At 34.3% G+C, this 12,598-nt stretch overlaps 1 protein-coding gene across 1 annotated transcript in view; it reads right to left on the reverse strand.

Moving 5' to 3' along the window:
- The window catches only part of CFAP47 (cilia and flagella associated protein 47), a 329,354-nt gene that overhangs the window by 288,448 nt on the left and 28,308 nt on the right, over positions 1 to 12,598 (reverse strand). The window contains exons 18-21 of the mRNA XM_075033536.1: positions 12,287 to 12,418; positions 10,966 to 11,043; positions 10,263 to 10,407; positions 8,609 to 8,703 (exon numbers count right to left, since the gene is read on the reverse strand). Of these exons, the coding sequence (XP_074889637.1) occupies positions 8,609 to 8,703; positions 10,263 to 10,407; positions 10,966 to 11,043; positions 12,287 to 12,418 (450 nt within the window). The remainder of the gene's footprint in view (positions 1 to 8,608; positions 8,704 to 10,262; positions 10,408 to 10,965; positions 11,044 to 12,286; positions 12,419 to 12,598) is intronic.

Genomic DNA, 12,598 nt, shown 5'->3' on the forward strand with positions numbered 1-12,598 from the left:
AAAGAGTACAGTCTAGCACCGCAATTGTTCTTCATCAATGCTGTTATGCTTAGTATGTTTAGGTCAGACAACAAAAGGTAGAATCCCTTCATCCCTCTCCCAAAGCAGCTATTCAAAATTTGTTTTTCATACCCGCTATCAGGAAATTTGGTTTAGTCTTACTATGCATGAAGGGTTTTATTTGCTAAGAACTCGCAAATAAAACCAAATATGTGCAAGACACTCAATTCACTATGTGTAGGACAGGATGCTCACTGAAAACCTACATTTGCTTTGAAGTACAATGGTGCAAATTCAGAGCCAACATAATTCATAGAAATGTATTTATATGAGAACAAGTCATATACCTTTTGTTTCATTCACACATATCTTTGCCTCATTAACTGGACATTAACTAACCTGTAGTACAAATGAAAAATTCTTTAAAAATTCTATATACATAGAAATAATATTGTAATTCATAAATATACACACATACATACACACACATATTACTGAAACAGAATTAAAACTTAATTTCATTTTTTTAGGACTTCACTTTGCAAGTAAATCATTATTTTTCTTTCTATGCATATTTTAAGAAAAAGAATTTATGTTGCATTTTTAATCTTTAAAAATCCATAATGGAAAATTCTCTCTTGTAAGTTTATATACTCCAAAAAATTACTGATGATATTAAAAAAACAAAAATCCTTATACTATTATTGGACTTGCAGTTGCTTTTTAAATAATTTATGAATACTTTACAGTTATTTACCTACTGAGACGTTTTTCTGAAGCTGCATTTAACTTCATAAACCAGAGAATACATGGAGGGGCAGGAAGCAAGCAGCCCAGAGAGAGTTCTTTCACAAACACTCAAGGTTGTTTGTATCATTAGAAGAAATATTTTTCCTGTCCTGATTTACACTAATTATGCACGTTAATTGGAAAGGAGGCATCATCTACAAAGTGGAAGCCTTAGCAATTAAAATACTTCAAAAGCAGCTTTAAAAAGACTAGTCACGTGAGACAGAGGAGGTTTTTGTTATGCTATCACATAGAACACCTCCAAAGGATTCCAGAAAAGTACATGCTTGTGTAGGCTGCCACCAGTAGATAACAATTCTTTAAATAAAACTGATATTCCTGCAAACTTTTATTTAGAGGGCATTTTAAAACACCTTCCAATTTTTTTGCTAGAATTGCTAAACAAATAAAAGTTGTTGATTTTAACAAATCTGTCTGATCAAGAAAGCTCTGCTTCCAAAACTCATTTGAATCTATAAAATAAGTTTGATACAAAGTGCATCGTAGCTCTAAGCCCAACATTGCAGAACGAACATAGCTGAATGCTTTCCTGCCTCAGGCCTAAATACTCAGTATACTGAAAGAAACAAAAGGGGAAACAACTACCCCATCAACCATGACAATTAAAATGATATTTTATATAAAACTTATGCATAAAAAATAAACAAACTCAAGCACAGTTGTCAGGTTGAGAGGGGAATCTGAGAGCAGAAAACAAAAATTAAGTTATTTTTTAAAAAACCTTTCAAAGTACTTACTTCGTTTCTATCTTTACCAAGTACCCCAATGCAATGATATATTTTATGCTTTATAAAATATATTTTGCTAATTATTATTGTAATACAGCATATATTCTCAAAGTTGAGTAAAAATTTTGCTGTCAAATCCAGGAATCATATAGTTTATTTAGCACAAAGAATATGCGACATTTCCCTAAAATTGCAGTACTTGCTTTCACAGTACAACTTCACAGGGAATTGCAAATACATCAGTAAGCTAATTTATGACTTAAAACTAAGTTAAAACATCTGTAAAGGCTAATACTCTTATATTTATTTATCATATAATAACATGCAGACTGTTCAAATATCTTGAAGCGTTAAAACTCATTGAATTTTTGTGTAAAGGCTGATTTTGAAGTTTATTTATTTATAGCACTAACAACATACGGATTCAGCAGTATTATAAGAGAAAATGTAAAGTACATTAGAAAAAAATCAGTTTGATTCAAATTTCAACCTAACTGCAAAACTAAGGGTTTATGTCCTGCAACTGTATACAACATACATTCTCAACCTCCCCTCAGATTTAACAGGAGCTTTTCCCTAAAACACATTTAAATCCTTCATGCAGCCTAAATTCCCCAGCTTTATATCACAGATAAGCAGCTTTCCACAATGAATAATGTAACTAGTGTTCAAAGCCATCATTCAAAACACTGAAATAAAACTAAATCTTTCTCTTGTATACTGTCAGAGAAGATACACCAGCAATACCCTGTAATTCCACAGCTGCAGTTTTTCCACAGAATTCATTTCTTACATGGTGAATTCTGTTCTTTCATTTAAAAAAAAAAAAAAAAAAAAGAATTGCATTATTAAAAATGAAAAAAAAAAAAGAAAAAACAAAACAAAACAAAACCACCTGTCACTTCTTTACAAAAAGCTTAAGCAATAAGCTCTGACAGGTGTGACTCGTTCTATTCATCTCAATCAAAGGTCCTCCTAGGCATCATTATTAGACAGATGTGTATTTTGTCTTTTTCCCAGATGTTGGAATTTGTTATTTTTCAGCAGGGTTAAAAAAAAAAAAAAGAAAAAAGGTCATTTTGAAGCAGTACACTCCTGCACCTTGCTTTGCCTGCTTTCCTTACCAGACCACGCATGACGCTGCTGCTACCAGGCAGGTCATCCAGCCTGGAGAAACACCATAACAGCTGAAGAACAAAAATGAGCAAATATTTAAAGTGACTACATGCTGCCTGTTTCCCTGGCACAAATCCAAAGGAAGGTTACCTGGACAGGTAGTTTACAGAAAGAGAGCCATGGTCAGAAAATCCATGCTTCTATGCTTCTTGGACAGTACAATTTAAAACTCAGTTCAAAAATAATCACTGCTAGTAATCAATCAATAAATAATATTAGTAGTAATAATTCTTAGCTCTGTCTCTGGATAGGGATGAGGGAGCTACAAGAGGTATTTGGCCAGACAGTCATGGGGGGTTTTGTTTAGTTTTGCTTGGTTGGTTTTTTTGTTTAATTACCAGAAAATCTTTTTCTATTCAGCTCTAAAATGAGAACCCTGCCTAGCCTATGAGATGTTCAGCTGGCTAAACCTCCTTATACTGCAGTGAAAAAACCCTAAAACATAGTTGAAGTGTCTCTCAAACAAAGTTATATCAAAACAGAAAAGAAAGCAGTATACAGCCCGTATACAAATATGATATTAAGTAGTATTTGCTAGCTTACCTATTTATATATATTTTTGTATACTGCTTTCTTACAGCTTTGACTTTCACAGCCAAACACCAAGGTTAAACTCTCTCCAGTGAGGCGGAGAGCCCTTTCACTTCTAACACCTTCTGAGACACTGGAATAACAAGGCGGCACAGCCAGGCCATGTCTGAGCAGCATCCTAGCCTCATATATAATGCATAGACTTCATTTCACCACTTAGAATATTGGAAGAATTATCTCAAAAATTTTTAGATATTTTATAAGCATGCCAACATATTTATTCTCTAAGAGCATCTTTTGATGTCACATGTATTTGTAGAAATTAAGTTTTAGTGAGAATTGTAGGAGCTATTCAGAGTTCCTATGTATTTACTTTATTTGTTGATTTGAAGCTTTTTGAGGCAGAAGGAAAGCTATTGCCAAGTTGATTTTTAGCAGGAGAATTCAAGATTGCATTCAAGACTAAATTACTTGAAACCTTACATTAATAATTCAAGTAGTTTTAATAAAATTTTAAAGCATATTAAAATAATTTCATGCTTTTGTGATTATTTCTTTTTATCAACACTTCTGAATTATTTTAATTTTCCTTAGTTCTACTATCTACTTTCTTTAGCAATAACATCAGTATAGTGGGGTTTTAGGGTTTATAGAGTAGCATTATCAGTAACAACTACAACAGCAGGAAGTTTTAGTAGAACCAGAAGGCAGATAGAAAAGAATGCAACTCAATGGGATGCAGGTTTGTAGCAGCTGAGAGGTAAGCTTGGTAAGAGCAGTTGTCCAGAAAATGGTGATGAGATCAGAAAAAACAGCTGTTCAAGTGCAGAGGCAGAAAAAAAGCACTTGCAACTGTGAAACCTGAATAGGGGAAGCTCAATATACAGAGAAGATTAGAGTTTTTTCAAGACTGGAAAATCAGAAAAGCAAAGGAAGAAATCACTTGAGAAAAAGAGGAAATCTAGATGAAGTAGAATGATAAAAGAATTCTGATCCAATGGGGAATGTTTTAAGAATCAATAACTACTGAGATTTTCTGATCACAATAAGAGTTGCTGGTACCTGGATCACTTTCTTAAACAGAACACTGCTTTTTATTAGCATGCTACTTCACAGGAGTTTAATTTAAGAAAAGCTACAGCATCCCAGGGGGTACATATACTTCCAGATGCTTCCTTTAGTCACGCCATACTTGGCAACACATTTAGTTTTCAAAGTTAACTTCATTTAACATTAGTCAGTGCTATTGCTGCCAGCCATCAGTACTGCACTAACTCTCAGTGATGTTAACTTCTGACCACCAGGGGGTTGTAAGTTTTAAGTGTATTTGACCATGTCTTGCTTGGCAATAAGTAAGCTGCCCCCTGACAGGCAGGCAGTAACACACTTGGAGCAGAAGGAAAGCATTGGTTGTACAGTAAGCTTACCCAGCACCAAGGGCAAAGGGAGACAGAAAGACTGTGAGCAGTAGTTATTAGTTGGTTATGAGGTATAAGGTGCCCTAGGAAAACTTCCTTTTTGACGTTCTTTATTCCCTTACTTCTGCATGAAGTTGTTCTGTTTGCCAAAAGTTGTTCTCAAGACTGGAAAAACACTTAGACCCAGAGTTTGAAAAATTAAGAAAGGATGACATCAGAAAACCCTGTAGGGAAATCAATAACCAATAGATGCAATATATTCTGCAGATTATTTTCTTTTTTAAGAAGAGTAGTCACAAAACAGATCCAGTCAAATGTAAGAATTTTTTTTCTAAATTTGTATCATAATTAAAGCAGACTGCTGACTCGTATAACCTTGTCTTCAGTTAGGTTACCATACCACCCGTATCAAATGACGGGTGGAGATGCTCATCAATAACAAACAGTAATACCGAACAGTAGTTTAGATGACAAGTGAAATTAAACATGAAGAACCATCTGCTATTTCAGCAGTCTTCAGAAGTATTTAGTTAATCACTTGAATTTACAGCAGTGTCAGTTGCAACATTTCTACTCTTAATCCATCCTGCAATTTGACAAGTAAAGAAAATAGTAACAGACCTCAATTGTAATAATGGGAAATTGAGTACTGGGAGGCAAATAAAATCCCTGTTTTGATAGTTGGGGGTAGGAGGAAGACATTTAGGATTTTAGAAAGTTGATATTTCACAAGTCTGTAAATGGGAATGACTGACCACCCATTACACTCTTTTCCACTACAGTGGAGAAAAAAGGATCACTTTGTACAGCAGCACTGTTACCAGAGAAACCCAATGCAATAAGCAAGAACAGAGCTGTCAGATTTCAAGTTATGGCTCCCACCAATATGTATGTGGTTTAAATCTTGTACACAATTGTGTGCTTTTAGCTACCGAGATTAAAGGAAAAAAAAAAAAAAAAAGAAAACTGCATCTACAGTGTAGATTAGAAATACCTCTGTTAAATACTTGACAAGACTTAAGTAAAATTATTTTATGACAATAAATTGAAATTGAGGCCTTGGAATTAAAACTACTGTTACCTGTTAAATCTTACACATAGTATGCATCCATAGAACAATATTGCTAGACCCTATTTTAGTATTTCTAGACCCTATTTATAATTTTTAACTCAGTATATTTGTGGCATTCTATTTTTATAGAACTCCTAACTGAATTATCTGTATAGATGCTGAAGAAAAAAAAAATTAAAAAAAAAATTAAGCACTAGCTTAACTAATCTAAAGTATTAGTTGTACCTTCCTTACCTTGTTCTCATCTAAGGCACAAACTCAACTCAACTTGAACTCCTCAAAAGTAAGTATATTCTATTCCAAAGTAATCAAATGACACAAAATGAAGAACAGAAAAGAATGGAAACTTGGGAGATTTGGAAAGTTCTCACAGAAGGACTTTACAATTTTAGCAACCATTTACTTTCTCTGTTTAGTGTTATATCTATGGCTTACTAGAAGCTAACTGGCAGTTACGAAGCAGCATTTTGTTTCTCATTTCTATTGACAATCTTTCAATTAGAATAAAAAATTTAAAATGTTGTTGAATACTTATGATTTTAAGCTGAAAAATGTTCTTTGAGAGAATGCTGTTACAACAGATTGCTTTTGTAAATGAAATATGCATCTCAGAGGACTTTACCGGTAAAATAAAAATCAAAACTAATTAAGTTTCAAGGCTTGGCTGTTAAGAACAGTAATAATATAAATGTACTCATTAAAAGGTCAATCGATCTTTTCCCCATTTTTGTTTTACATGGCCCTACACTATTTTATGCATTTCTTTTTATTTATATGGGAAGCTAGCCTTTCCACATTCCAATTTCATCATTTTAAGCCAAAAATCTATATCCCTTTGTATTAGTTATTGTTTAACTGGTTTGAATTTCACACTTAGCAAAGAGAGCCACTAAAAAGTACTGTTATAATTACTAAGAGCCTTAACGCTGGCCTTAGTGGGGCCAGAATTTTGTCTCTGGAGCAACAACATGCTGTTAGAATATGATTTTACAATGGATAAATGTGATTGTCTGACAGATGACTTGTTCACTTGGGACAGAGTGAAGCATTTCTGGTGATGCTTGTCCAACCCCTTCTTAAGAGTCTTCAATAATGGAGATATCTTATCAGGTAATTTATTCCAATATCTGACTCCTTTTGCTACAATGAGTTTTTATATCTGATCTAATCCACCTGGCGCAATCTAAACCCACTACTCATTATCTATCTACTGCAGTGAACAAGCATATATAAAATATATTCCACAGAATATTGGAAGTTAGTTCCATTTTTTACACAGTTTGTGCTTTCAGGACTTCTGATCATTTCCATTGCTTTCTTTTGGACTTTCTTTCCAAGGGAAATTTTCCCACTTCTTTCTTTAAGTGTGGCATCCCAAATGGGAAAAGTGTTGCACGTGAAGTGTTATCAGCACTGATTAGAATAATTATTTTACTTGTTTTACTAACATTATTCCTATTTATATAAATCAGTATGGTGTCTGCCTCTACTCTTAATTCTTGTTCAGCTTGTGATCTATGGTGCCATACACAGAATACTCCAACAGCATTATCTAGTCTGCATTTCTATTACTGACCCTTCCTACTTAAATGAAAATTTCAGCATTTTTCCTTCCTGACTTTCTCTCCAGTTTGACAATAGGTCACTGGGTGATATTCTGTATGTACCATATTGCAAACTACTACATACTTTCCCAACACTGTATTTACTCTAAATCTGACTACCTTGTTTATGAGAACGCTGCATCAGACAGTGTCAAGATACTTAAAGATACAACATCTACTGCTTCTACCCTAACTTCAAGGCCTGCTATGCTATAGGAGGAAATTAATTTGGTTTGAAATAGCTCATTTTTTAATGAATCTATTGACTCATGTTCTGCCAGGAAAAATTGTCTCAGAGCAGTGAATGTGCTATGAATTCACACCATCAGTTACTTCACAAGATCTTCCATGTGTACCCAGAATCTAAGCTGACAGTAATAAGAGGAAGAAAACCAGTGTTACCAGACACAGCCTGAAATACGCAAATATTATTTGAATGATGCTTTGAACAAAGGAATTCCCTTTTATTCAAAACCTAAAGTGCTGGGAAGGAGAGAGGGGGGAAAAGTGAAAAAAGAATATTGTTGACCCTTCCAAGATGCATTGTCTCTGATATTAATTTATTTTTTTAAGGTAAAAATGCAGCTAATGCAACAGGTTTATGTGCTGTAGAAGTGGTCCCCAGCTGCTTGTTCTAAAGCAGGTTCATAACTTCAAAGACTAAGTTTTCTTCAAGTTCATTGTTCTCCAAATATGTGGAAACCCCAAACCCTTCATTTCTTAAGTGTTGTTCAATAGGTTTAGATTTACAGTTTGCTATAGCGCTTTCTACTGACACCTACTGCCAATAAAATACTATTTTCCTGATATAAAACTAACCCATAAAGTCTCATATCTTCAATATATTTCCCTCAAATAGCTCAGTCGGAAAGAAACTTTGCCAGTCTTTATGACACAAAACTCCTCTACTTTTGCAGTCCCTTGGTCATCTAAGAGTTAAAGCACTAATAGCTGCAAAAAGAAAATGGCTGCCAGTTTGTCAAATGATTTAATGAATATGTGGTAAGACATTTCAACTTAAGTTTTTACCTTTTCCATTTTTAAGTAATTGACAAAGTCTTTTTCCTTTGTGTACACAAACATTTAAGGAAAGCAGCAAGAGATATATAAAGGTTATTTCAGAACTTGTTTTCTTAAGAATTGGATTACTATTATAAAACTATTGTACACACTAAAATGTGCATCTAAAACGTCTATATTCTTTCACTGTAGAAATATCACAGAGCATGCTTTTAATTTAGCATAATCACCACTGCCCCATAAACCTACCTCTTTTGGCATGAAGGACAACAAGCATTGCAAAGCTGACTTTCCCTTTAAGTTAACCGAATACAAATAAGGCTTTGAAGAACAGCAGTCAACCACTGTCAAACAAAATTCAGAATCAAATTACAGATGTTGTCACACTAAATATCAACTTTGTAATAGCTGCAGTACTTCAAAGTGATTTCCAGTCTTAGGTATCTAGATATCTCTATGGTAAACATTTCTCACAAAGTTACAAATTAATACAGTATTTCTCACATGGATTCTGCAGGTAATTTTGAGAAGTGTTAATCAACAGAAACTGTAATTAAAGTTATTGATTTGGGAGAATACAATATTTCAGGAAAAAAACCACTGACATTTACCTTTGAATAAAAGTGTTAGGCAAAAATAGTTAACTAAATAATGAAAACTAATACCACAGGGAGAAAAATAGTTGGCTGAAACTGCTTTTCTGAATTACTTTAGGCATAATCTACACTACAGAAGTTTACCAGTAAGGCTTGCTTCATTTTTCAGACTTTCATGTCCAATTTTAAGGCACTGGCAGAAGCATGGGTTTCCAACAAACAAGGTAACATTCCTCTGAGATCAGTACTTATCCTGAAACACCAGGATCAGTATTCATCCAGTATTCACCATCTGAACAGTACTGGACCTGACTGGATGTCACATTACTTGTTTCAAGCACAAACTCCGATCTAGAAATTATGTGTAATGAGTCAATTCCCATGCTGGCTAGTTAGTTGCCTGTTGTAGACAGTCTTACATTTCTCTTCCAAGTTAAGATGACTAACCAGGAGCCCTCACCTTCCCTTTGAAGTCCACCACATGATAAGAAAACCCCTCTGTTCTTATGAGATCTATTTTTATCATCATCCACACATAGTTCTACATAAAGATACAAATAATATTACAATCTTGCAAAGGAGAGTCCTGATTTCCTGAGTTTGCAGGGACAAGAGGCCATATAAGCAAGGCTGCAAAATTCTCACATGAATAAAGATGTTGTAACAGCAAAGGAGATTCCAGGACTGAGGTAAAAAAAAGGATGAACAACGAATCAAGGATAAGAATCTGCACTAGTTCTATCAAAACAACAAAGAATAGCAATCTAATTCCACATATTGCCCTAATGTCATTTTGAGTTGGGCATCAGGCAGAACAGAGGTCCCGTGATTAACCTGCAGACACCCTGTACCATTAGGAAAACAGGGAAGTCCGGACCCTTATACTCATGATGAATTTACTGGAGGGTAAATATTGTCAAAATATGGGTAAAAGCCCATGAATAGGAAATGAGTTCTTTGGCTTTGCTTTGTGTTTTTAAATGTGGGGGTTTTGAATTTGAACTGGTGAGAGGGTATTCAAACTTTTTTTTTTTTTAAACATACTTTAGCATCTATAGAAAAAAAAAAAAAGAAAAAAAATCTACAGGCAACCTGACATTTTCCAAATGCTTATTTTTGGCAAATGTCATTTTACAGGCAAACCAAAATGTCTCCTCTTAATTTATATTAAGCAGCACTTGTAAAATAATTGCTTTAGGTTTTCTTAAATCAGAAAATTTGTATACCAGAAATAGTCTGACAGATTTTTCTCTTAGCATTATCCATTCCTTATCTAATTAAAATTCTGATATAGCAAAAGCAAATACCTGAATGGTCATTAGCATTCAATTTAAAATCCTTATACTTAGAAAAATCAAACTCCACTCTGGTACACGCTTGTCCTTTGTTCTGCAGCAAAAAGGGAATTGATTTTGTAGAGCCGACATAAACACCACTAAAGTCAAATAGTTCCTGTAAGTTTAAAGAAAAAAAAATCAGGTCAAAGCACTGTGAAGTCAAGTTTATAATTGAACAGAATGTGAAAAAATATAATTGTTCAAAGATTCACAATTTATAACACAATAACAGTCTTTGTTAATCAATTGTCTTACATAAACCTTATCTTTAAAATCTGTCCAGGACATAAAACACAACAGTTTAGAATTCAATACATAAGTCCAGTTACACCATCAGGAAAGTTTTCATCATTCAGTAAACAGATCAGTGGATTCCTTCTCCCTCTTATTGCATTTTTTTCCTATAACTACCTTACAGAAATCCTCTCCCTTTTAAACATACTTTTTCTGGATTATCAAGTTCAAAAGCTAAAGCTGTCAGCTATCATTTAGTGCAACTGTTGTATGTACACTCAGTTTTTAATTTCTCTTCCCAAGTTCTTCTCTTTGATAATTTTCTCAGGAAGTTAGTACAGGAAAAAATGAGAAATATGAAGTAGGGATGAGCCACTTAGACATCTAGATAAAGCAAAACAGTATCAATTTTACCAACTGCTACAATTTCTTCACTTACCACATCAATGTTTACTTCAGGGATCTCTACAAATCCACCAATCCTAAGTCCTAGTACTCCTGAATTTCGCACTGCTACCTAAGTGAATGGACAACAGTGTGATTGTTGACAAGGCCTTTTTAACATCATTATCTCACCAAATCTGTCATAATTACATGAAAAGAAAAGTTTAAAAAGAAAGAAAAAAAAAAAAACAACACCTACCCCACAGATATAGAGTGGAAAGAGACATTCAGCATAATTTGTAATGAAAATATGAAAATAACTCTGCCCTTATAATATAAAGCATTTTTGTTATGGAAATATAGAGGTAAAGAAAATGCCTTCATTTTCTGAACATATATATACAGATTCCAGTGAGATGTGGCTTCAAAGAAGAACCAATCATGCCTCTGTGGCATACGATATCTGGGATAGTCATAGCTGTCAATTTAAAAAAAAACACAAACAAACAAACAAAAAAACCAACAAAGTTTTAGGAAAGACCAGTCTTCTGCAGACAAAAATAATGTTGCAGGAGGCTGTATCACTTGAATGAACAGTTTTCTCCAACAGGAGAAAGCTGAGTGGATGGGTTAGATCTATTCAGCAGCTGTGAGGATTGGAAAGTATACTGCAACACAAATTGCTGGACAGAAGTGCTGGTACAAAGTAGATCCTATTGTTCTGAGCAACACTAAATCTGTTTTAGAAGTGGGAAAAAAAGAAATGGAAACTAAGTTTAGTAAACATAACGTAGGCAGCCACAGAAGATGGAGAATCCAGGATTAGAGTCAGAAAAGGTAGCAAAGATCAGCCCCATGATAGCATCCTTTTCCCTATTCTCACTTATCTGACCAAGGACAAGTTCAGGTAGCAGGCATGCAGAAAACAAAATAGGATTAGATGTTTATTGCACTATTATCAAATCAAATCTACTACTGAGTCCATCCCTGAGATGACCACAAAAAGAAGTCAAGAAATTAAAGACACTACAGTATTCCAGTCCTGCTCCTCCACAGATCATAAAAACTGCAGTTATGTCTACATGATCGCCTGAAGACAATCACATGTTAGTTTCAACAGCTTGCCAGTGGTATTATATGAAACAGCTCAAACAAAGAGGCTGTTTTGATACTTCAGAGCAGGACTGAGAGAAAATAACAGAATAGATTATAGCAGCCATCAACTGCTTAAGAAAGCCTTTTTTCTTTTTTTCCTTAAAAAGCATTAGAACACTGGAGATAAAATCCAGAAGATGCTCAAATGTACACACATCTCCACACATAAACAGACACACAATGTAACACTCAAAAGACAAAGTTCTTCCAGTTTTGCATACCTCCACTCTCGTATCAAAACTCATTTTTGCATTCGGAGTGAAACAGATTTTGAGATCAGCATGGCCTCCCACAGGTATCACCCCTTCAGAAGGGGTGATCAGCATTCCAGGCAGTGGGTTTGAATCAAGAACCTTCAAACACAAACATGAAGCATTAATAATACTGAAAAAGGGAGGGAGAGTGTTTTGGTTTGGGGTTTTTTTTAAATATCAATATATCTACCATGAAGATTTTATATTCCTACAAGGAGAACCTTCATAACATATCATGCTAACTTGGACTTAGAAGTTTGGGGCAAAAATACAGGCAAA

The sequence above is a fragment of the Buteo buteo genome, chromosome 8, assembly GCF_964188355.1.
Source record: "Buteo buteo chromosome 8, bButBut1.hap1.1, whole genome shotgun sequence".
In the NCBI taxonomy this organism is placed as follows: Eukaryota; Metazoa; Chordata; class Aves; order Accipitriformes; family Accipitridae; genus Buteo; species Buteo buteo.